Source organism: Cyprinus carpio, chromosome A20, assembly GCF_018340385.1.
Source record: "Cyprinus carpio isolate SPL01 chromosome A20, ASM1834038v1, whole genome shotgun sequence".
Taxonomy (NCBI): Eukaryota; Metazoa; Chordata; class Actinopteri; order Cypriniformes; family Cyprinidae; genus Cyprinus; species Cyprinus carpio.
Window position 1 is genome coordinate 16,011,991 of NC_056591.1, and position 26,933 is coordinate 16,038,923.

The following is a 26,933-nucleotide window of genomic DNA, read 5'->3' on the forward strand; positions in this document are numbered from 1 at the left end:
CTAAAATCACTGATCTGTGCAGATGCTGATGGTTGATCGCTAAGTTTGTGTCTACGTAAGACAGACTGGTTAATAACACCTCTATAATCAGTGCTAATGTATGTGTCCGATTTGAGGTATAGTGGTATTTACCTGATGAGGACTCCAGTCGCTCTAGCTTGCTGACTAGCCAATCCAGCTTGCGAGAGAACTGTGTGCAGTTGGTCCTGTTGCCTCGAATCAGAGCGGCTAATGGACAAAAATCAATGGCAATAAGCTCACTGTTTCACCGTTATTCTAACATACCTCACTCTAACACCTGCAAATCCCTTTCGCTATCCTTCACACAAGGTTCCCCACCTAAGTGGTGATATTTTGAAATGAATGCACCTCCGGTCTGAGTAAAATACTAAATGGGAGTAATCTTAAACTAGACTATATTTCCCAGAGAGCAATTAATCAAATTCAAGCCCAGAGCTAAACGCACTTTGTGGTGAGATTGTCTAGGCAGTTTTGAAGCCCAAACGAAAAGAGCCGTTTCCTGAGGCAGCAAATGCATCCGTACGGAGATGTTAAAAACTGGCTGTTGTCGCCAGCATAATGTATCATGCTACTGTTGCCAGACAGACTCAGCACGGCGCCTCTCGAGGGTGACCTCAACAACTCAGAACGAGCAAAATTCAGAACGAGCCTCGATGGGGGCGCTGATAAATGCCAGGCCAGTCAAGGTGAACCGAGGAGAGCGTTCACGCTCACTGGATCCTTATGTGATGTTACAATTTCATGCAAAATTCAATCGCTAAATAGTGTTCTGTAGAGTCCAATGACTTTCCATCGCCCCAAAGCCAATGTTTTTTGAATGGGTCTGTGGTTAACACAAGCTCAAGATATTTTCATATTTTATTCTACAATACAAAATATTTTATCAGAATATCAGAATTACCCCAATCATGATTTTTAAAGTTCTCTCTTGAAAAAGGCGATTGCTTCTAACTGGCTAAACTGGACTGCAGAGGAACATTAAACATGATCACGTCAAACAGGAGATCTCATCTACACTTTTACAGCCTCGTTGTGTTTATAATAATTTTTCTGGGAAAAAATTTCCAGCTTCTAAATTTTTAAATAGTGTTGTCGCAAACTTAGTGGTGGTGACATTAAAATAGAGCACCCGTGGTGTAGTTTGTTTATAGGCTAACTTTAGCATTTTACTTCTTGTATTTAGGCTTTAAAATTCAAGTGTTCATTTGTGAAGATTATCTTGATGACCAAAATGTTTATGAAATATATACTTTTGTTGCTCTCAGAGCTTATTTTCTGCAAAAGCCAATGACAAAAATCCTATTGGCTTTTTGTCGAGGGAACCAGGATGATGCCAACTTTTGTGTTGGGTTACAAAAATATGTAGTCTCTGCAGCACTCTGTATAAAGAAGCAGTATTAAAAAATGCTTCAGGAGAAAATTGGAAACAGTAGCAGAAATGAAATTGTCTTCATATAAGATTTAAAAACTATTTTGCTTCGATCTAAACTTTTAATATCTTGAATCAGACAAGTCCATAAGTCTTTCATCTGAAGTCCGAGTCAAGTCTGAAGTCTTTAAGCTGGAGTCAGAGTAAAGTCTGGAGTCTTTTATCACGAGTCCAAGCCAAGTATGGAGTCATTTCATTAATTGTTGCAAATAAATTCTCATCCTTAAAAATCCGACTTCCCATTTACAAATTTACAAATTGTTAACCAATTGTTGTATTTTAAAGAAAAATATGTTCCAAGGATACTACTAGGATTCTAGCTCAACTTGTCTTCGTCTATCTGAATACTGTAAACAGAGTCAATCCAAGATACAAAAATACATGTAAAATATATCTACTAAATGCTAATTAATCTAATCTAGATCTAATTAATAAAAATTTAATCACACATCAATTTTGCTGAGAATATACCGCCCAAAATTTCACATAATATTAACTTACTGTTTACTGAACTACTGTATAAAATTAATATTACATTAGCAATCATGCAGATAAAAGACAGTAAGTAGACATAATTACTTTTATTAGGTGTTGCATCTGAATAAATGTTTAGAGATTATCAAAATGTTTATCTGAAGCTTCAGTTTTTGCACTATGATTACTGAAACCTGAACACACACATACGTCATCAAATACTATGATAAAAGTCTGCCAAGTTACAAATTGTTTACCAATTGTTGTATTTTAAAGAAAAATATGTTAATGGGAATTAGCCCATGTTTTACTCACCCTCAAAGCATCCTAGGTGTATGTGACTTTCTTCTTTCAGAAGAATCCAATCAGAGTTATATTAAAAGGTATATTATTACGGATGCGTGCACTTTATTTCACGTCTATTGAACTGTTGGCAACCAACACCCGCTTAGCCCCACTGAAAGGATTGGAGGGGCTAGGACTATTTTTAATATAACTCCGAATGGATTCGTCTGAAAGAAGAACATCACATACACCTAGAAAGCTTTGAGGGTGAGTAAAACACAGGCTAATTTTCATTTTTGGGTGAACTAACCCTTTAAGGGTAAAAGACTCTAGTTGTGTTTAAAATATTCTTGTCAAGTTCAGTCAAGTCTGAAGTCATTTCAGGTCTAACTCGAGTGTTCATCTCTGTCTTGAACAAGGTCCTCTTTTTCTAACTGTATGCTTGCCCTCCATAAATCAGGCTGAGCTTCAACAACAAGGTGATAAAATAGAATAGAATTGCTATTTAACTGCCTCTAATAACTGTCATGTCTCTCCATCATCACCTTCTGTGAACAGCTGAAGGCTGTGGACATGTGACTGAATTCTTACCCAGAAGCTCATAGAGGAGGTTGAGAATGTCCTTCCACGCCTCTCCGGCCTCTTCGCCTGCTAACTCCTCAAACTCAGCGGCACTGTTGTACACATTTAGGCGATCGATGCAGTGCGAGACCAGGGTTAGCATTCCCTAAAATAATCACAATAAGTGTCAGCCTGTTCATTTGCATGTATTATCATAAGTCTAATAAGACACATTTGAGTTGTATTTCACCTCTTCTTTGAAGAGATCTTGGCGCTTGATGAGAGATCGGAGCTGCCTCTGTTTCTCCTCATGTTCGAGTTCAGAGTCAGGCTGCTGGAAGTACACAATGAGGTCATCGAGTGTCTGCAGCACTTCACACACAGGCAGTGTCACCTCTGTTGTTTTCTCCCCATTCAAACCATCCAGACCTCTGAGAAAAGGATAATAATGTTAAAATGATCATATTAAACATTAGGAATTTAATAATGCTGTCTTGTGGTATTCTTGTTTCAAATGGCTCTCATTTACGATGGGACAAGCGTTTGCATTTGAGCAGTGAGTTTGGGTCTGTTGTACCTGATGAACTGAGTGAAGAGGCGGGTGGTATTACGAATGATGCGAGCCGCCCGGGACTCCTCGTGCTGGCAAAGCTGCAGAGTCAGCCCGTCATCCATATGGCCCTCAGGAGACAGGACAGCCTGCACACATCGTAAATGACTTGGAATCTATCTTGAATCAGTCTGATTTATTTTTTTGTTTTTTTACATTTTAATTAAATTTTGCATCCCAGATTTTAAATTTGGTCTCAGAGTTTTGTAAGTCTCTTTTAATTTTGTGTCAGTGTTTTTTATCTGTAGATACTGTATCTGTATCAGCACTGGCCGTTTTAAATCCCATTTCGATCCATCACCAGTGTTGCTAGTATAATGCAACAGTACATTGACAGAGGACAAACATCATCATCTTTGCATTTAATTCACTACTGTTTAAAAGTTTGGGGTCGATAAGATTTTTAAAAAAGTTTTTAAAGAAGTCTCTTATCTTAGGTTGTCAAAATAGTAATATTATGAAATATTATCACAAATTAAAATAAGTGTTTTATATTTTAATATACTTTAAAATGCATTTCACTCCTGTTCTGGCAAAGGTAAATTTTCAGCAGCCTTTATTCCAGTATTCAGTGTCACATGATCCTTCAGAATTCATTCTTATATCCTGTATTTAATGCTCAAGTAATATTTCTTATCATTAAAAATGTTGAAAATATTGCTTAATGTTTTGTGATTACTACACATCCTAAAAGTGTACTAGTCAATACTGGTTGTTATATTGCATTTATCAGTTCTTTTCTAATGAAATTGGAGCGACTGCCTTTGGGTTTTATCTTCAACTTGGCAACTCCTCCTCAAAGGAAAGGCAGAGTCTGTCCAGCAGACTTCATAAGCTACAAAAAAATAAAAGAGTGGTTCAATATTTTCGAAGTGAAAATCGAACCAAGTGTCACCAAAGTTACGACTTTGGCTGACTTGGCTGTGCGTAAAGGTGGAAAGCTTTTTCTGGCCTTTAGCCCAGAGCTAAGCTGCATACCACAGTGCTGGAAAGATGTGCAGTCCATGTGAACATGTAATCCTGACCACTCCCCAAAAACACGCTGTCACCATGTCTACCTCATTATCACATTTAAACCATGGCCTCATATGTCCTACACTCTACACAGAGCTGTTAAGCTTGAGCCAACATTAGACTATCCTGTGAGCCCCATAATCTTTAACGGGATCATAACTTAATACACATGATGTTATTAAAGATGTATGCGCCATACAAAGTTGTTGTAATCATGTAATTGTAACCTGGAGAGGGAGTTCAGAGATAGCTTCGGCCTCTTAGGACAAAATAGCACAAGCACACTAACTCTTACCCTTCTCTTCAGTGGTCCCAGGCGAGAAGTTTTGGCATCAGGCGCCAGGTAGGACAACCACAGGCCCGTGGACACATGCATGATGAAGCAGACCGAATCGCCGTATTTGATCTCTGCGACCCCCATACCATCAATATCACGCTTTGGGCCGGAGTCAATCTTTTCCTGCGAAGGGAAGTCAAATCGCATGAGTCCTGCCATTTCTGTGCCAACTATTGTCATCTGTTCAGTTTGCACAGTCACAGTCAATAATTTAGTGAGCCTATTTTAAGTTTTATTGATATAAAATAGGCAGTAGGACAGCTGGGTTTGTGACCTCTCGGCTTGTTGCAGCAGAGGAAGGCTAATGAAACTCCAATATACAGTAATAATGCACTGAAGATTAGTAATTGGGAAACAGATGTAGCAATTACAGAGTCTATTAACTGACTAGCAGGGTTACAATCTAATCAAGCCAATTTGTCCAATAGCTGATGTGGTGTAGCTCTGAAAGTCATTGATTCATCTGATTTATTTAACTTTTTAATTAAATTTAAGAAATGTTACTGGTTCAGTACACGTAAGAACAGTCATAATGTTAATTAGCACAAAGAAAATCAAAAATTACAATGAGGCATTTACAGTGGACAATTTTTGAGAATTTAACAACGGAAGCTTATAATTTTATAAAACAATTATTTTATCAAATTAAAAAATCTTTTAAAGCTATAAGTTGTTCTCATAATTTTTAATCATTGTAGGCATCATGTTGTATGGTAACAAAGTTGCAAAACTGGATGAACTTTTATACATGAAAGTTAAGTAATTTTTCCCACACTACACTAACACATTCACTATATTGTGTCTCCACTATTGAAACAGTGGGTACTTTAACATTTACAGATGGACTATTTAGTGCCTCATTGTTGCCCAGGGTTTTTTTTTTTTTTTTTTTTTGGTAATCAACAATGCCACATGTGTTTTGGTTGAGTTTAAATTATTCCTTTAATGTATGGACAACTTTAAAATAAATGGATCAAACCTTGCTTGACCGGAAACAGAAGGCTGTTGCAGTGGTGTCAGACTTCTCTCTGTCCAGCAGTATCAGGCCCTGGTCCTCTGTCTGGCCCAGATAGTAGCCGGTGGAGAGATGGCGGAGGCGGAAGGGCTGACCCCATCTGATGTGACTCCCGCTCCAGCTACAATTCAGGAAAAAAAAGACTCCCCTGTGAGTATGCATCTTTTTCATTTTCCACACAATCTATTAAATATGAGTTGTTAACCATTTTAATGCTTAATCAATCGACAGGCCTTTGCAGAAGATTAGATAGATTTTCTAATAGTCATGGTCATGGATTAGATGCACTGCTCACTGACCCGACTTTGAACTACCATTTTGGGCATAGTTGGAAAAGACATAGGAGGAACAAGTCTGGGTAATCAAAAATTGACTGCAGTTTACTGCAGCCCAAAGGCAGTTTTTTTGAAAGTTGTATTTATTTGATGTTTATGCAAGTATGTTGACCCATACTCAGAATTTGTGCTCTGCATTTAACCCATCCGAAGTGCACACACACAGAGCAGTGAACACACACACACTGTGAACACACACCCGGAGCAGTGGGCAGCCATTTTATGCTGCGGCGCCCGGGGAGCAGTTGGGGGTTCAGTGCCTTGCTCAAGGGCACCTAAGTCATGGTATTGAGGGTGTGTGTGTGTGTGTGTGTGTGTGTGTGTGTGTGTGTGTGTCCGTGAACCAGAAGGTACGTTTGTGTTTGATTTCACCTTATTCGAAGAGGCTCCAGTCTCCACAAAGACCTGGCCTTGGACCCTCCTTTGCCGGTCTCATAGTTCACCACTCTGTAGAAAATAATGTCATGTTCTATCAGACCAATGGATAGATAGATAGATAGATAGATAGATAGATAGATAGATAGATAGATAGATAGATAGATAGATAGATAGATAGATAGATAGATAGATAGATAGATAGATAGATAGATAGATAGATAGATAGATAGATAGATTCACCTCTGTTGCTCTTGGCTTTGCTCGGATCCTGGTATGGTGAGACTCTCGTCGTGGCCACGGAACAACCGTATCACATGACCACCCAAAAGAAATCCTACAGAGACAAGGGAACAGTGAGACAATTTCTAATAACAACTGTGCTTTTAAAAGTTAGTACAGCAAGACAAAAGTCACAGATTTTTTAACTCACCCACTTCCAAATTGCTTCTGGAGCAGGTAGGCTGAACGTTCCACAGTGTTTGCATGAATGAGGCATCCACTTGTATGCTTCCATTGGAGATGGAGAGGTGCTACAAAAGAGGGAAAGACACAAGTGTTTTACTGAACTACTAACTAATGCATGCGTGTTTTTGCTTGAATAAGCTTGTAGAATCTAAAAAAGAGAAAGGCAGTGAGAGTGAGGTAGACAGAGAGAAAGAGCTATAGCAAAAGAGAACAGGAAAAGAGATGCTGACGTGTGGCCTTAATGCTGCCAGCCTGTCTGTGCTGTCAGCAGCTGAGTTACAAATCTGTGTTTAAAAGATTACTGTCCAGAAAACACAAACAGCGACTGTCTTTCCCAGGACTACAAACTCTGCAACCCCTTTCAAGAGACTTAAGGTAATTCATAGCTGGAACAAAAACAATGCAACTGACCTGAACAAAACAGGTTTATGTTGGCAGTATCTGAATTACACAATGAACTTCAGGGGTATGAACTTCTGAGGACTTTCTGAGGAATTTTGAAAGGACTTATGTAATGTGTCAAATTACACTACCATTCAAAGTTTAGGGTCAGTACGATTTTTAAAAAGAAATTAATACTTTTATTCAGAGGGATGCATTTAATTGCTCAATAGAGACAGTAAAGGCATTTACATTCTTATCAATATTTCTATTTCAAATAAACTGTTCTTTTCAGCTTTTTATTCATAAGCGACTCTAAAAACAGTTTTTAACATTGAAAATAAAAATAAATGTTTCTTGAGCAGCAAATCAGAATCTTAGAATGATTTCCGAAGGATCATGTGGTATTAATGGAGTAATGGCTGATAAAAATTCAGCTTTACCATCACAGGAATAAATGACATTTTAAAATGTATTAAAATAGAAAAGAGCTATTTGAAATTGTTGTACGTTCTTGTATTTCATAAGACCACCAAATTTTGTTGGGGTTAAAACCTTTATTAGGGGTATTAGACCCCCCAAATTACCCATAATTTGCACCCTGTCAGTCAAACATAATCCTATACTCCGGAAACGTGGGCTTTAAGTATGGGGTAAAACCTTTTTTTGTCTCTCAGTGCATCTATTCTCCTCCTGTACATCTAGAGTGCTCTGTTGGAAGACTGAGCACGTCACCATGACAACTAACTTGATTAAACCTGATGGTCTCCCTCTGTATGAAAGAGGTATATTAACTGTCAGCACATCTGGTGAAGCCATCTTGCCAGACACAAATGAAATTATAATGAGAAATTATGGAACTCGTTCTTTTCTTTTTCTAGAGACTATCAGCCTACTGTATGTACCATATATTTGCATTGCTTAATGTTAAAAGATTATCTGGGAAATTTTAAGCACTGAATGTGGGGGCCTGAGTCCATTAAAAAGAATAGATCACCCAAAGTTTTCCATAAAACGGTAGTTTGTAAGGACCACATCTGTAAAGCTACAAAAAAACATGAAACAATATACAACATTACAAACTAAAACACCATTTTTGAATTCTGGATGAGAAAAAAAAAATCTGTCTGTTACTTACAAGCTATTGTGTGCATTTAGAAGATGTGAAGAAGTACATGAGTCGGATGGACTATTTTAGTGTTTTAGTGAAACTTTAAAGACATGCTCACTATGACTTGATGTTGTATGGAAATAGCTGCATGGAAATTGCTGCATTGCTCTTTTAACCTCAAACACACCAGGTACTCACCAGGTACCTCTCAGAGGATACGCTGACCAAGATGAGGTCATCTCCAATGCGCACCTTCTCACCCTCTGACCGCTGCTTGGATGCCGGGTGAATTGTCCACCAACAAGCTTCCCCTTTGATAGTACATATCATCAGTTAGAAGAAACTGATTAGATGTAAATAAAGAGACAGATTATCAATGTCCTACAGCTGTCAATGATTCAATCAACCTTTGACATTGATGAATTGAGATCACCTGTAAGACCTTTCGGGTGTTTACAAACTTAGATGTTGATACTGATATTCATGTTCCTCTATTCTGGGTGACACAATACACAAATATAGCAAGATATCTGTGTTTAAATTTGGAAGCTTGGGAATTAGTCCTAGCAGTGCATCTGTTACCTACAGTTCAAATGTCAATCACAGCTGGAAAGAGGCCTTAAAGTAATCATTCATTCAAAAATGAAGACTGTCCATTTTTTATTGATGTAGTCCCATGACGCCCACCTATACAGAGCATGTAATGTAAAATAAAATAAAATAAAAACTACCTGTCATAAATGAGAAATTTTGCTTTGGAAACTAAATAGAATTAAATTAGTACTGAGTACTAAAATAACTAAAACCTAAATAAAAAATAAAGCTAATAGAAATATTAAAAATTACAAAAATTTTAACATTTATTTAAAAATAAATAAAATTAAATTAAAATTCAAAACATAAAAAATAAAAGCCATTTCAAAATATTAATAAATACTAAAATAGTATATAATTAATACTAGAATAACACTGATGTTGTTACCAGTTGAATCCTCTTGAAGGCCAACATCAAAAGAAAGTTTGTCTGTCAGAGACCTGGAAGTCTTCAGGCAAGTCAGATACTGTGGGAAGACAAGGAAACAAGTGTAAATTCTGCTAATAAATCATAACAAATATCTGCAGCACTGCATCATGGGTAAAGACCCCCAGAAAAACAAGTTCATTAAGCTTCAAGCTTTATAGTTAATGTTTATCTATAATATAAACAGATAATTCAAACATAAGCCGTCCTGTCATTCGTGATGTTAAAGCATTTTCACTACTCCCCATCTACCCCCAGTATACTGTAGGGAGTCCTTGATCATGAAGTTGCAGTGTGTGAGCCGTAAGCTGTGACAGATCGCCTAATCCGTCTCCCCACTGCTTCAATCTGTGTGGTGCATTCTCACCATTCCACTGAAGGAATGCCTAAGGAGGATGGCGTGACCGTAAAGCAGTGTCCGATGTCCACCTCCCTGTGCTGCCTACAGAAGGGACAGTAAAATGTTGTTAGGAACACAAGGCAAGGCTTCAGAGACATGGACAAAATAGACACTGCTAAAATAAAGAGTCACTGAAACAGAAACATTGACAATGGGAAGAACATGCTGGACGGATGTTAAAAGGAGATTTCTTGTTCAGTTGGTTAAACGAGAACAAAATTTCATTATTGTACCGTAGATGAGGAAATGTAAGGAGTGTGTGGAAAAAAAAATAGCCTAAAAAGGCCCACAAGAAAGAGAGGAACAGAGTAAATATACTTACCCGTCTTATAAGCTTCTGAGTGCATGGGGGAAAAAGATGTTTCTCTTAATTCAAAAAGATATTTATAATGTAGAACCTCAGGTAAAACATGTGAAGTCTGCACCTGTTGATACGGTTCATTAATCTTTCATGATCAACGATAATAATTACTGCTACATTTGACCACCATATTTTTTTAGATTTGAACACCATTTGAACCCCTCACCGATAGTCCATAAACGAATGAGTTTGACTAAGAGGAACGTTTAAACATGTGTTTCCTACTCCCAGCTGTTGCTGTAAGAGTATGCCTGCTGTCTTGCTGATACATCAGATGATAAACAACAGTCCTTGGCTGAGTCACTGTGATACTGCACAGTTTAGCTCCACATTTAACCAGAAACTGCCACTTCTAGACAGTTTCCGGTTGTCAGCCCACTAAAAATGGCAAGATCTCTGGACTGTTGATAAAAAAGATCAAGAAAGCATCTTGATGTAAAAAAAAAAAAAAAAAAAAGATGTATACTATCATTCAAAAGTTTTGGGTCGGTATAATTTGTTTTTGAAGTAAGTCTCTTATGTTCACAAGGGCTGCACTTATTTGATAACAAATACAGAAATGATGCAGCACAAACAGAAAAATTGTGAAATATCATTAAAATTTATTACAAAATAAATTTTATTTTAATACATTTTTAAATTACTTTATTTCCGTGATGCCAAGCTGAATTTTCAGCAGCCATTACTCCAGTCTTTAGTATCACATGATCTTTCAGAAATCATTCTATTATGCTGATTTGGTGCTCAAATTTCTTCTTATTATCATTTCTGAAAACAGCTGACTAACTTAACATGTTTGTGAAAACCGTGATATAACTTTTTTCAGAATTCTTTGAAGAATAGAGTGTTCAAAGGAACAGCTTTTGTGTTTTGTAACTGTGAAAATCGACTTTAAACTTTTGAACGGTAGTGTAGTATATAGTACACTACTATACTATTTCAGAGATGAAAAAGAAGCAAAGCATCCAAAGAAGAAACCAGAAAAATGAAGAAAACTAAATCAAAATCAAAAAATCTAAATCATGAAACATATCAAGCAACATTCGTTCTGGAATCGGCATTCCAGATCATTTCCTCGTCACTGGTACTCCTGAAATTTGACTGTTACCAGAGTTCAAATGCAAGAAGAAACACAGTTCACATCTCAAACAAAAAGGCATTAAACACTGAATTCATTAAAGAAATGGCACGCATCTGTATGGATCTCTATAGTGCACTACTGTATGGTACAGTATGTAACTCTGCTGCATAATGCTTCTCCAAAAACGTATTCTCTTCAGACATTAATGTTAGCGCAACAGATACACAGCACCAAGCCAATAAAATATATACTGTGACAATCTTATTTCAAAAGGCTGCAATAAAATTTAATATCAAGCATGCCATTTTGAGCTGGAGTGAGGGCAAATAAAGCATTCAACCGGCCCTGTGCAGAACATGCTTAGCCAGTAGATTTTATTTTGGGATTTGCATAATTCAGGGCCACTAGGTTCTAGGTTTGACAAGTTAATTCATCTTCTTTTGGCTAGAGGAACATTTTCACACTCTCAATCATAACATAAAAATGAAGACATGGAGACAAGGCTGAGATAAAGGACAGAGACCTCGATTCTTTGACAGGGTTAGCTCTGTGAACTGTATTAGCTATGCCATGAGTTAAAGCACAATTAAAAATGCAGTTTATTTAAAGTGGTTGGGATGCTCAAAAAGGAGCAGTAGGTGTAATTATGTAAGTTACATTTTTATACATAATTTGGACTGACATTCATGCATACTTGTTGGTCAAAAAGTTGTGAACATACCCAATGCTCATGATCAGGATTCTTGCAATGATGAACAAAGATACAGATATGATTAAAAAAGGCAACTGGAAAACCCTCACCACTTTAGCACATTCAGTTCATTATGTCTCTCTGCACACCAAATTAATTAATTACACTCACTCTAGCTACTGTTTTTAGAAATAAAAATAAAATATTGATTGGATACTGGATATAATCAACTGAATGATGCCAAATGATGAGGCAACCCATGAGCAAAAACACTTCAGTAAAATGTGCATTTGTGAAGTACATTTTTTTATTAAAAAAAAAAAAAAAAAAAAAACACTAAGACAAAAAAATAATAATTTTAAGTTTTATAGGGGAGTGTGAGAGTATAATTGGTATATGAAGAGGTGTAAGTGAGGTACCATACTATCATAGACATTAAAAAGATGACAGTATACGATTATTTATACATTTATGACAATACATACCTCACCTGCATTGGTTAGTAAGTAGATGTTTAAATGATTAAGGGATAATGGATTTGCATTACTATCATTATCTAAAGCAATTATTCCTATTAATTATTAATTCCTAAAACTCTCCAAATCAAACCTGAATTTTAGTTGTGATTTATCTACTACAAAATATCAGTGTCATTATTCTTGATAACTTATTCTAGGTCATATAGAATGCAGAAGAACTACAGTCAATGGAGTAGTTTTAGCAATATATATATATTGTCTTCCCATGAAAGTGCACCATTATATTTCCCTATTGACATTGAAATGCACTCAAAGGTGAAAGGTTTTGAGTATTCTTAGTAGAAGATATATTCAGCATAGTAACCCTGTAATAACTGTGATTTGTTTACTTACTCCTTCACCGTTCTGCCCGGCGAGCATCTCCTGTAGAGCCCGCACTGAGAGCGACTGCTCCAGCACAAAGTTACAGATGCATAGGTCAGGAGGAAAGTACTGTGGAGAGAGAGAGAAAGAAAGTGTGTGTGTTGTTGCTTATTTGTCTTTTGATTATAGATAAAGTGACATAATTGGTAGAGTGGTTATGTTTATAAATTAAAGCCCTTCATAAGTCCCAAATAGATGTTTTGTTTTTGATATGTGTTCATTAGGATTAGCTTGAGAGGCCAGCAAGGATTAACATGGGCAAGTGGTGAGCTCCACCCTTGGTCTAGAGAAGTCTTCTCCCACCCTGCATCTGTTTATCAGGCTGCTATTTAAAGCCCCTTGACTGTCTGGTTCAGCTATCCTGAGGAAGTGAACATTCTGTCACCTTCTGATAACTAGAGTCTGAGTCATGTACAGTCTTACCGAGTGTATACTTAATAAACCCTTTTCCTACTAATATCTCCCTTTTGCATTAACAATTAAGCCATGACTTATGGTGACCAGTGCCCTTTCAGGTTTTAATATGACATTAAAGTGGGGAGAATGTGCTAAGTAGCATGACAGATGCCTCTGGGGAAAGCCATCTGCAGCCATAAAATACAAAGAGAAAATACTATAGAAGTATCACGTCTCAGTCAGGTCAAAAATCCCTCTACACAACTCTATTCAAAGGAATGTAACTCATACACTGTGATTAATTATATAAAATAATATAAAATGAACATCCAAGATATAACACCAACATGTCAGAAATGTAAAAATAAATAAATAAATAAACAGAATCACTGAGTTGGAAAAAGGATCTCCCCCTCCTAAAAATCACTTGTAAACTCACTCAGGTGTAGCTAATCACCTTCTCAATGGCACACAAAGCCATTTGACGTTCAGCTGTGATAACTGTGGTCATTTTGATGAGTTCAACATGAAAAGAGATTTCCTGAAGCATTTCATTCCTTTTTTGTGCAACTGAAGCAAACAATCAACTATGGGTGGCAAGGCACTGTCAAAAGATCTCCGGGATAAAGTTGTGGACAGCCACAAGTCAGGAGATGGATACAAAAACCATTTTAAAGGCTTTATTGATGCCTAGAAGCACAGTGAAGTCTATTATTAAGAAGTGGAAGGTATTTGATACAACACAGACCCTCCCTGGATCAGGACGTCCAAACTGGATGAAAGAGCCAGGAGGAAACTGGTCAGAGAGGCTATCAAGAGGCCTACAGCAACTCTGAAGCTCTGAAGAGTGGTCATTGTGTTCATGTGACAACAACATCACTAATTCTCCACAAATGTGGCTTGTATGGAATGGCTGCAAGAATAAAGACAGTCCTCAAGAAAGGCCACATGCAGTCACGACTGACCTTTTCCAAAATGCAGCTTGGAAATTGAAAACACCAAACAATATATCTGGCGGAAATCCAATACAGCCCACCATCCAAATAACAGCATTCCTCCAGTAAAGTATGGAGGTGGTAATGTCCTGTTATGAGGGTGTTTCTCTGCAGCAGGGACTGGAGCTCTTGTCATGATAGAAAGAAAAATGGATAGGGCAAAATACCATCAAAGTCTTGAGGAAGATCTGCTGCCCTCTGCCAGAAAGTTGTCAATGGGAAGAAGGTTTACGTTCCAACATGACAGTGACCCAAAGCACACAGCAAAACCAAGCGCACAGTGGTTGAAGGAGAAAAAGGTGAATGTCCTTGCATGGCCTAATCAAAGCCCAGACTTAATGACTGCAGTCCACAAACGACCACCATAAAATTTAACTGAACTTCAGCAGTTCTGCAAAGAAGAGTGGCCAAATATTGCAAAGTCTAGATGTGCAAAGTTAGTAGAGACAAATCTCAACAAACTAAAGGCTGTAATTAAAGCAAAAGGTGGTTCAACAAAATACTGACACAAGGAGGTGATCCTCAGTGATTCTATTTTGCTATTTCTTTTTCTGACATTTTTTTTTTTATCTTACACTTGGATGTTTTATGTTGCACCGAGTAAATATATTAATCTAATTTTTTAAACAATTATTAAATAATATTTGTATTAATATTATTGTTACTAATATCAAATAATTATAAAATCTGTTAGTTTATTTTAGTATTTTACATACATACATACATACATACATACATATATACAAATATATATATATATATATATATATATATATATATATATATATATATATATATATATATATATTTATTTATTTATCTTCTACGTCACTCAGGCAATTACAGCAGATGTCACTGAGGGTTATTCATTATGCATTATGCAAGTGAATCCATAAGCATTTATTGATATGCATGAAGAAGACCAATACTTTATATGAAAACAGAAAGATTATCATCTTTATCCACCTTCATTTTTACAATATAAGACCAAGGTCAGGCTCAGTAAATACACTGCACATAACCATATAGATGCCCACACAGCTTCTACTGCCTTGCCTCCTGATGCATGGAAAATATGGTGCAGAGCACTAGGATCAATTGCTGTTGCCATGGTTTTCAACTACATGAATCTCTTCCCATTAATTTGATGTATTGCTAGAGGACAACATATCAAAGGCAAACATTTTTGAACCATTGTAAGTCTCCTTGTTTCACTCTACATGTATTTTTAACCATGCAATTTTCTTTCTCAAGAGCTACATTTTTTAAAACATTCCTAAATCAGCATACTGAAAGAAAAAACATATTGTGTAATATTATGCACTTCTATATTGTAGCTGTCTAGGCACCAAATTAAAGGTGTTTTCTAAACCGCTTTGCTTCAATCTCTGCATTGTGGTTTGTGTGGGGAGGTTTAGAGATATTGAAGCAGTGATTAGTTTCTCAGAACACATGGGGCTTTACCTTCGCCTCTGATGTGGGCTCTAGATAACACAGGCGGTTGCCGAGTCCCTCTGCTGATAGGCAGAATTTGCAATTCTCCTTCTGAATGGCGGCGACACACTGCAGTACCACCTCATCATCCTGCCAGGACAAAAAAAAATTATTATTTAACTTATGCTTAAAAGCAAAAACACACCAAATACTTTCACTCAATGTAGACCAAAAAATTCAACACAACTTGAAGATAAAGTGTGTCTTTCTGTGAAACCAGCATTACCAAACAGCACAGCAAAAATAAGGTCTGTTTTCAAACATGTTTCCTAGCCACTCCCCCTACCTGCCATTGGCCAGCCAAACAAATAGTCCCACCCCAAACTCGCACCATTGGCTGAGCTACTGTTGTTGTGTCAGGGTGGTTAGTAGCTTTTTTTTTTTTTAATAGCGCCCCAGTGCTATTAAAACACTTTTCAGGGGAATTAGTCTAAAAATGTATTACTTATAGTTAGTCACATATTAAAAGGGAAATGAGAACGTTTTTTACCATTGAAAAACATTATACATTTCAGTTACACAATGTTCAATAGCAACAATACTGATAGATAAAATGGCTATCAATAGCTAAACAAATAAAAATAGCTACAGATACAAAAAAAGCACTTATAAAGAAAATCTGAACTTCTCAAGAAATGTAATTGAAAAGCAATTTCATATCAACTCATAAACAAATAAATAATACATTTTATTGATGTAACAGCTAAATTATCTCAAACTGTCACTGGATGGAAGGAAGAAGAGTGGAGACACTTATGTCATTAGAATCCACAATGAATCTCTGTACACCCTCAATCTCTCCGAGTAGGAATATATTGATTTCTGTCTCATTTGTGTTTCCTTTTCTAGTGTGCCAGCACACGTATCTCATTAATCCTAGCTGATGGTTGCCATGGTTCTGATGAACACCATCAGAGCTGTAACAATTCCTTAACACAGTCATAGTGCATAAGTTCATATTTTACATTTCATCCATCAGGTTCAAGACACGTTAATGAGATGAGAGTTAGCAAGAACATCCAGCATTCTGAATACAGGCATAATAACCTGTGTGTATTTGGGCTTGAGTTATGCTAATTAAAGTGGGCTGTCTAACTCTGCTGTCTAAGCTATGCTAAAACTGAAGAATGACAACAGGAACTCTGGTACTCTGACAGTAAAACAGATCAGAACCTAGTAGCATAATGCAGATGCCAAACCAACATCTGATGTAAACAAATAAGCCTGTACTGTATGTGCAATAGTGCCAATGTACAAAAAAGAAAACACTATAATATGTACATTTTGTCACAAATTCTGTGCACAACATTTAAAAAATATGCTTATCTGTTCTTTGTTTATATATATATATATATATATATATATAAAATATGCTTATCTGTTCTTTGTTTATATATATATATATATATATAAACTGATTATCAATATTTAAAACAGCTGAGCACTTTTTTTTTTTATGGAATGTTTGGTGTTTATATGGATTAAAAGTTTTTTGTTTATTTATACACTATTCCATTCAAAAGCTTCGAGTCAGTATGATTTCTTTCTTTCTTTTTTTTTTGGAAAGAAATTATAGAAATTTTATTTAACAAGAATGCTTTAAATTGATCAAAAGTGATGATAAAGACATTTATAATGTTACAATTTCTATTTCAGATAAATGCTGTTCTTCTGAACTTTCTGAAAAATTCTACTGAGCTGTTTTCAACATAATAATAAATTATTTTTGAGCAGCAAATCTGAATATAAGAATGATTTCTGAAGGATCATGTGTCCGGAGTAATGATGCTAAAAATATAGCTTTGAAATCACAGGAATAAATGACCTTTTAAAATATTTCCAAATATAAAACAGTTATTTTAAATAATAAAAATATTTCAAAATGTTACTGTTGCTGTATTTTGGATCAAATAAATGTAGGCTTGGTGAGCAGAAGATAATTTTTTAAAAACATTAAAAATCTTACTGTTCAAAAACTTTTGACAGGTAGTGTATATTAGCCTATAGTTTGAAGTTAAAGATATTAATATTAATTAGGTGAGTCTGAGATGATTATTTGACAGTGATTTCATATTTATTGTTTGTATGAAGGCTAAATAAAAAATAAAAAGAAGTTGAACATTAACTTATTTGTGCTGGGGTTTTTTTTCTAAAATATTATATGGTTTTAAATGAGGTGTCATACTTGGCAAATTAATTTTTCATAAGTTTGTTTGCACAGATATCTGTTGTGGCCATTCTTGGTAGTTTTTATGAGGCTTTTTTAATTGTGTTCATATTGATATCGGAATTATATTGTATAGACCGAAATTAAGAAATATATCGTGATATAAATTTTGGCCATATCGTCCAGCCCTAGATGAACTATTGCTTTACCATTTGGCACATTCAGCTGTGCAACACATCTCATATGCAATATGCAAAATCAAACATATTTATTAAACTGCATGTACATACTGTCACAAATTCTGTGCATTACATTTCCCCTTGGATATATCTATAGAAAACAATGGTTAAGTGTTCTATATATACTCTGTTTACTTTAAACATATTCTATTTACTTATTTTTGGCAATAAAAGATCATTCTGATTCTGATTAATTCTCAGCATTAGGATAAGTGAGGCAAATGTTTGTGTTTGAGACTGTAAATACAGTGATCTGCAGATGTATGCATGTATCTATTTACAATAAAGCATTATCCACCTAATGCAGTAGAGTGGTCTTTATCTAAAAGAGGAGATCTTCCTTTTCTAAGGTCTAGATCTAGATCCCCTGCCAAGAAATCTGGTGTATCTGCAGCAAAGTGATCCAGGGGAAAGCCGCAAAGCCATCTGCAAAACAGCTAAGGGGCAGAGTCACAGTCTATCTATAGGGGTGTTGCGTGTTTAAGGATACAGGGGGTGGGGTGCGTCAGCAAATCACAAGGGCAAGAACCAGAACTCTCCAAACTATCTGTTATGCATCCATATTCTATACGCATGACTGCCTGGACCTTCTGCCAAACCAATCTGTGCCTGACAGACAAACTCTATACAAGCCACCGTGCCTGTGAGTTCGAACACAGGTGCAGCAGAGAAATGTGGGGTCACTCCAACCCCCCCCACACCTTCTTTCACTATGCTCAGTTTGTGTCTTTAAAGACATGAACAGGTGTGTGTGTGTGTGTGGCCTGAAGACTTCAGGGACTGTAACCCAAGAGGTCCTGATGTGCTCTGGTGCCAAATAAATGCTCACAACTCACCCGGCCCTGCCACTGACATGAACTTAAGAAAAGGTGAATACACAAAATCGCCCCTCCCACAATGCTATTTTGAAATGTACGCACATTCTCAGCCCAGGTCTTGAACACTGCTAAATTTTTCAGTCGTCTAAAAGATGACGTTTCTGTCTCCAAACACATCATAAATCATTATAAGTACAGTGACGTCTAAAAGTCTGAGACCACTAGGGAATATGCATTTTTCTAATTACAGGTGCATCTCAATAAATTAGAATGTCATGGAAAAGTTCATTTATTTCAGTAAATCGACTTAAATTGTGAAACTTGTGTAATAAATAAATTCAATGCACACAGACTGAAGTAGTTTAAGTCTTTGGTTCTTTTAATTGTGATGACTTTGGCTCGCATTTAACAAAAACCCACCAATCTCAATAAATTAGAATATGGTGACATGCCAATCAGCTAATCAACTCAAAACACCTGCAAAGGTTTCCTGAGCCTTCAAAATGGTCTCTCAGTTTGGTTCACTAGGCTACACAATCATGGGGAAGACTGCTGATCTGACAGCTCTCCAGAAGACAATCATTGACACCCTTCACAGGGAGGGTAAGCCACAAACATTCATTGCCAAAGAAGCTGGCTGTTCACAGAGTGCTGTATCCAAGCATGTGAACACAAAGTTGGGTGGAAGGAAAAAGTGTGGAAGAAAAAGATGCACAACCAACCAAGTGAACCGCAGCCTTATGAGGATTGTCAAGCAAAATCGATTCAAGAATTTGAGTGAACTTCACAAGGAATGGACTGAAGCTGGGGTCAAGGCATCAAGAGCCACCACACACAGACGTGTCAAGGAATTTGCATACAGTTGTCGTATTCCTCTTGTTAAGCCACTCCTGAACCACAGACAACGTCAGAGGCGTCTTACCTGGGCTAAGGAGAAGAAGAACTGAACTGTTGCCCAGTGGTCCAAAGTCCTCTTTTCAGATGAGAGAAAGTTTTGTATTTCATTTGGAAAACAAGGTCCTAGAGTCTGGAGGAAGGGTGGAGAAGCTTATAGACCAAGTTGCTTGAAGTCCAGTGTTAAGTTTCCACAGTCTGTGATGATTTGGGGTGCAATGTCATCTGCTGGCATTGGTCCATTGTGTTTTTTGAAAACCAAAGTCACTGCACCCATTTACCAAGTACTACTGAAAGCACCAAAAGTTGGTTAAATGACCATGGTGTTAGTGTGCTTGACTGGCCAGCAAACTCACCAGACCTGAACCCCATAGAGAATCTATGAGGTATTAGAGAATCTTCAAGAGGAAAATGAGAATCAAGAGACCCAAAAATGCAGATGAGCTGAAGGCCACTGTCAAAGAAACCTGGGCTTCCATACCACCTCAGCAGTGCCACAAACTGATCACCTCCATGTCACGCCGAATTGAGGCAGTAATTAAAGGGTTAGTTCACCCAAATATTAAAATTATGTCATTAATGACTCACCCTCATGTCGTTCCAAACCCGTAAGACCTCCGTTCATCTTCGGAACACAGTTTAAGATATTTTAGATTTAGTCTGAGAGCTTTCTGTCCCTCCATTGAAAATGTATGTACGGTATACTGTCCACGTCCATAAAAACATCATCAAAGTAGTCCATGTGACATCAGAGGGTCAGTTAGAATTTGTTGAAGCATCGAAAATACATTTTGGTCCAAAAATAACAAAAATTACGACTTTATTCAGCATTTTCTTCTCTTCCGGGTCTGAAAAAATTCTGACTTCAGACTCCACTGCCAAGGTGTCAATATAAAAAGAACAATTTAGAGTAAATTTTGGCATTTCATGATGCTCTCTCATAAAGTGGGAGTTTGAAGAGATGGTTCTTTGACTTTTCCTCATCTCAGCTGAACTCTTATTCCTTAAATAACTTAAATCCATTGCCAGCTACTGCACTTCACCAAGCAGGTGGCTCACACCCCTGTATGTGACAGCTTAATGAGAAGGTTGAATGAGCACACATCTTTATCACCACCATATCTGCATCCAGTTAACTTGCAGAGTCTTTCAATAATGCTCTATGAGAAAGATATGCTCACCTTGAGCTAAAAGTAAAAAAAAGTTACAAAGGATTTCTCAAACTTTTAAAGGCCAAATACATAATTTATGACTACAAACTGTTGACAGACATCCCTTCAAGAGAATCCAATAGCAAATTGTTACTTTAATTCATGTTAAGTTGTGATTCATGTTAAAGCGAGATCTATCAATCAGAGAAGTTGTTACCATGGAAACAGGAATTGATGGACTTTGCAGTCCAGCACTTTTGTATACTACCATTCAAAACTTTTGGGATGGTAGGATTTTTTTTAAAGATGTTATGCTCACCAAGGCTGTATTTATTTTATCAAAAATACAGTAAAACAGTAATATTGTGAAATTTTATTTAAATAACATTTTCTATTATAATATACTTTAAAATGTAATTTATTCCTTTAATGACAAATCAGATGACAGCAGTACTTTCAGCAGCCATTACTCCAGATTTCATCCTCACATGATCCTTCAGAAATCATTTTAATATGAAGATTTGGTGTCTAAAGGCCTATTCGCAAGGAATTAGTATTACCTGGTGACCTCTAGTCATTTGTAATAATTGCGGAGGTTGTCTGGGATCATAATCCCGTGCGAATTGGCCATGTCTGTAATTTGTAAAGTAAAAATTTCCCAGCAAATAATCTACCATATTTCACCGAACACCGAGGTCCTGTGATAATATTAGTCCCGTGCGATTCGGCATATCTGTGATTTGGCCAGGATATGGCGGGGTCCTATATAATTTTTTAACAAGGTTTTTTTTTCCTCTGCGTCTTTTTTCCATCTTTAGCGAAGAATGGAGGCTGCATTGGAGTGTTTTGATAGTATTTTGGGTGCTGGGTCATATCGCTATACAGGGGCGGTTCTAGGATTTCATCCACAGGCGGGCTGAGCCTTCAAACAGACCATTAGATAAAAAGAACCAAATTACTGAAATTGTGTTAAGTAAATATACACAAATAGACAAAAAAAAACAGCTACAGTTACTAAGTCAAAAGCAGCGAGTGATTTACTCTTTTTCTTTTATTGCTTGATTAACATTATTAACATAGTCTTATAAGAAATGCACGGGTCCTTTATATTAACGCACATCCGATAATTTCTAAACTATTTACATTCACTTAAAGGGATACTCCATCCAAAAATGAAAATTTTGTCATTATTCACTTACCCCCATGTCGTTCCAAACCTGTAAAAGCTTTGTTTGTCTTTGGAACACAATTTAAGATATTTTGGATGAAAACAGGGAGGCTTGAGACTGTTCCATAGACTGCCAAATAAATAACAATGTCAAGGTGTCTCTCCAAATCAGCGTAGCGCCATTTTGACAAATCTGAGCAGTACGGACTATTCTGATGATGCTTTTCATACTTTCCTGGAACTTGACACTGTTATTAATTTGGCAGTCTATGGGACAGTCTCAAGCCTCCCTGTTTTCATCCAAAATATCTTAAATTGTGTTCGAAGATGAACAAAGCTTTTACAGGTTTGGAACGACATGGGGGTAAGTGATTAATGACAAAATTTTCATTTTGCGGTGGAGTAACCCTTTAAGACATAAAATTTTGTGCCAATTTGCTCAAGACGTGAAAAAGAACTCAATTTGGTATTTGCTTGCTGTCTGAGAGACAGCTTCCTTGTGTGCACACTTCAGGTGTTGATTGCAACCTTGATTAACTTGATTGCAGTCTTCATCCATCAAAACGTTATTTACGTTGACAGCCCTGATTTAAACTCAATGAATTATAGCCAGTAGTTTTATTATATTGTATTATCACAGCTGATCTGATTGCATAAATAATAGTGCTTCATGGGAGTAGTTTTATTTCATAAAAGACTACCTTAGTCTTTTAATCTGCTTTTTCAAAAACATTTTTGCTTCAAATCAAAAATTGTAATGTTGTAATTCATTTCAGAGTTGTTTGATTCAAGGTTTAAAACTGTATATTAATATGTTGAAATTTGAAAGGAGAAAATAGAAAGTATACTGCAGTAAGCCTTCAGTATTCTAATAATATTGCTTGCCATGGTCTTATAGCAATATTTTTTATTCACAATTCAAGGATTTTCAACAGAGCCTTTGGCTATCTAAGACTGAGAAACACTAATACAGAAGTACTGTGTGAAAGAATCACTCTTTGTGCTCTATAAAATCCTTGTCTTATTGGATGAATGATTCTAATTTAATGTATCTAATTTTCACAGTTCAAACTGATTCCATTGCAGAGACATGTGCAAAGAGGTTATTAATTGAAATTTGAGTTTGTTTTGCACAAATAACGCAGTTAATTAGATTTTTTTCACTCTTCACTCTTTAGCTGAAGTAATCACACAACGTAACTAAAGAGGCTGGATGCAGACAGAGTATCTTTGCACATTACCAGTGGCGGCTACTGGTCTGTCAGAGAGGGGAAGCTCATTTTCGGCCTACATCATAAAATTGTCTATTTATTTAAAAGTAAATTCTGCCCTACGTTCCTTTTCAAGAAAATGGTCTGTGACCCTGTCGTACCAACTAGGAGTCTTTTCAAGTGACTTGACCAGTGTCCTCTCAATGGCCAGCAGAGCTAGGCTGCTTAAACCGGCCTTGGGCCATTGTGTTTCGGGTGTAGGACTTGAGTCGCTTTTAAACAGGAGAAGCTCCTTTCTACACCTGCAGATGTAGCTCCAATTGTTGCCACTAATGAGAACAGTTTGTAAAGCTGAGGCATTGCACTGTCCCCACCATGTCTTTAAGGAACACCAAGTAATCACACAGCTTTCCCCTGTTACCCTGCAAGTCCTGATCTGAATACAGGACTTGAAGTTCTGACCTCAGTCTTCCTGAATCAAAGTGATGGCCATAATTTTTCAGGACACTTTGGAAGGCCTCCTCTGGAAATACTGAATAAACGATCTAAAAAAAAAATATTAAACTCTGTAAAACTGAAACAAGGAATGTTGTGTATAATTGTGTGAAATGTATGATGAAAATCAAGCAATTTCGCCAAGCAAATATCAAAGAAATAGGTTGCAGCAGTTTTTTATTTCGACTGAACTTGAGAAATCCGCGATGGGACTGAGCGCGAATAGCTTCAGTGATTCCTTATAGTACAGAATCGCTGTCTGTCAAAAGGAGATGCAGTCTTTCGACAGACCCTCCAATCATCACGCAGAAGCTCGGAGTCCGGGCCAGCCCACTCCCCATTCACCCCCAGAGACGCTGAGCGTCCGTGGGCGGGACATAATCGCAGCGTTTATCCAATGACCGTCTAGTTTCGAAGCGCTGAAAAAAACCGTTCAAAGCAGCCCCATTGAAGTCAATGGAAGCTGGGCTTCAATAGGGAAATGCACTGTGACGCTGCGGGAATGTATGAGAAGGAAATCGAGTCAGCCGACCTGCTATATGTAACTGATTCTGAACGAACTCGTCTTTGAGATGAACGTTTTCTAACGCATTTTTAGTCAATAAAATGTTAATACAATAGTACATATTTGACCATTAATTTTGTGACATTATAAGGGAAGCCGAGCTTCCCTTGCAGTCTTAAAGAAATCACCACTGCACATTACAACTGTAAGTTACTCTCTTCTTTGTCTTACAACTGATGTGGATTTTCTTTGTTGGTGATCAGACTCTCAAAGAGCCAGCATCTTTGACATAATATCCGAAGTTATGAAGAAAAGGTTTAACATAAGAGGCCATTCAGAGAAAATTGATTAAAACTGCAAAAGCCTTTTCCCCAGTGCTGTCAAGCAACCTTACAGAGACATTTCCCTCTTGACTCCTAGAGTGACACAGCAGAAGTCCTGCTGTGATGTTTTAAAGGACTCTGAGAGCACTGCTAAAATTGTGATTGGGTCAGGGAGACGAGCTTCAGGGTGTTTGAGACCGAGAAGTTCACAGGCAGCAAGAACTATGCCTTCTGCTGCAGCCAAATTACAAAATTGAGTGAGTGAGTGAGTGAGTGAGTCCGTGAGTGAATGAGTGAGTCAGTGAGTGAGTCAGTGAGTGAATGAGTGACTGAGTGAGTGAATGAGTGAGTGAGTCAGTCAGTGAGTGAATGAGTGAGTGAGTCAGTGAGTGAGTGAGTCAGTGAGTGAATGAGTGAGTGAGTGAGTGAATGAGTGAGTGAGTCAGTGTGTGAATGAGTGAGTGAGTGAGTGAGTGAGTGAGTGAGTGAGTCCGGGAGTGAATGAGTGTGTGTGTGTGAGAGAGAGTGAGTGAGAGTGAGTCAGTGAGTGAATGAGTGAGTGAATGAGTCAGTTAGTGAGTGAGTGAGTGAGTGAGTGAGTCAGTGAGTGAGTGAGTGAGTGAATGAGTGAGTGAGTGAATGAGTGAGTGAGTCAGTGTGTGAATGAGTGAGTGAGTGAGTGAGTCAGTGAGTGAATGAGTGAGTCGGTGAGTGAGTGAGTGAGTGAGTGAGTCAGTGAGTAAATGAGTGAGTGAGTGAGTGAGTGAATGAGTGAGTCAGTGAATGAGTGAGTCAGTGAGTGAGTCAGTAAGTCAGTGAGTGAATGAGTGAGTCAGTGAGTGAGTGAGTCAGTGAGTGAGTGAATGAGTGAGTGAGTGATTGAGTGAGTCAGTGAGTGATTGAGTCAGTGAGTGAATGAGTGAGTCAGTGAGTGAATGAGTGACTCAGTGAGTGAGTCAGTGAGTGAATGAGTGAGTCAGTGAGTGAGTCAGTGAGTCAGTGAGTGAATGAGTGAGTCGGTGAGTGAGTGAGTGAGTGAGTGAGTGAGTGAGTTCAATTCAATTCAATTCAAGTTTATTTGTATAGCGCTTTTTACGATACAAATCATTACAAAGCAACTTTACAGAAAATTAAGTTTCTACAATATTTAGTAGTAGCTTATCAGTGGTGACTGTCAGTTCATGTGCATATAGCAGAATTGTTCAGAAAAATCAATAAAAAGACGTAAACAAACAGACGATTAACACTATTAACAGCAATTATGCAATCAAACTTATAGCGCAAGTGGTATTTCTGCATGTTGTCTCTGGGTTAGCATCATCTGAGGTCCTCTGAGGGGTTGGCATCATCTCTTCTCAGGTGTTCTGGATCCAGACTGGAGCTTGTGTAAATCCTAGTTACCACGGGATGAGTGAGTCAGTGAGTGAATGAGTGAGTCGGTGAGTGAGTGAATGAGTGAGTGAGTCAGTGAGTAAATGAGTGAGTGAGTGAGTGAGTGAGTGAATTGGTTGGTTAGTTGGTTGAGTGAGTGAGTGAGTGAATGAGTGAGTCAGTGAGTGAGTCAGTAAGTCAGTGAGTGAATGAGTGAGTCAGTGAGTGAGTCAGTAAGTCAGTGAGTGAATGAGTGAGTCAGTGAGTGAGTCAGTGAGTGAGTGAATGAGTGAGTGAGTGATTGAGTGAGTCAGTGAGTGAGTGAGTCAGTGAGTGAATGAGTGAGTCAGTAAGTGAGTCAGTGAGTGAATGAGTGACTCAGTGAGTGAGTCAGTGAGTGAATGAGTGAGTCAGTGAGTGAATGAGTGAGTCAGTGAGTGAGTGAGTCAGTGAGTGAATGAGTGAGTCAGTGAGTGAATGAGTAAGTCAGTGAGTGAATGAGTAAGTCAGTGAGTGAGTGAGGGACATGACGTGTGGCCAAGTATGGTGTTCCATACTCAGAATTTGCGCTCTGCATTTCAGCCATCCAACACACACAGCAGTGAGTAGTGAACAAACACACACACACACACACACACACACACACACACTGTGAACACACACCCGAAGCAGTAGGCAGCCATTTTAGCTGCGGTGCCCGGGAAGCAATTGGGGGTTCGGGTTCTTGCTCAAGGGTCTCCCCTCAGTAGTGGTATTGAGGGTGGAAGAGAGCGCTGGTCATTAACTCCCCCCACCTACAATTCCAGCACTGTAAAAAAATGAATCATGGGTCTT

The 26,933-nt window shown here is 37.5% G+C and overlaps 1 protein-coding gene across 4 annotated transcripts in view; it reads right to left on the reverse strand.

Annotated features, from left to right (window-relative positions):
* Positions 1-26,933, reverse strand: part of LOC109113555 (ryanodine receptor 3-like) — an 82,615-nt gene that overhangs the window by 43,808 nt on the left and 11,874 nt on the right. For 3 of the 4 annotated variants that reach the window (XM_042777812.1, XM_042777816.1, XM_042777813.1), the window contains exons 2-16: positions 15,728-15,847; positions 12,843-12,941; positions 12,001-12,021; positions 9,805-9,879; positions 9,399-9,477; positions 8,615-8,727; positions 6,890-6,989; positions 6,700-6,793; positions 6,454-6,528; positions 5,711-5,867; positions 4,690-4,854; positions 3,348-3,469; positions 3,021-3,201; positions 2,801-2,936; positions 133-228 (exon numbers count right to left, since the gene is read on the reverse strand). In XM_042777812.1, coding sequence (XP_042633746.1) covers positions 133-228; positions 2,801-2,936; positions 3,021-3,201; positions 3,348-3,469; positions 4,690-4,854; positions 5,711-5,867; positions 6,454-6,528; positions 6,700-6,793; positions 6,890-6,989; positions 8,615-8,727; positions 9,399-9,477; positions 9,805-9,879; positions 12,001-12,021; positions 12,843-12,941; positions 15,728-15,847 — 1,633 coding nt within the window. The remainder of the gene's footprint in view (positions 1-132; positions 229-2,800; positions 2,937-3,020; positions 3,202-3,347; positions 3,470-4,689; positions 4,855-5,710; positions 5,868-6,453; positions 6,529-6,699; positions 6,794-6,889; positions 6,990-8,614; positions 8,728-9,398; positions 9,478-9,804; positions 9,880-12,000; positions 12,022-12,842; positions 12,942-15,727; positions 15,848-26,933) is intronic. The other variant, XM_042777814.1, reaches the window with a different exon arrangement.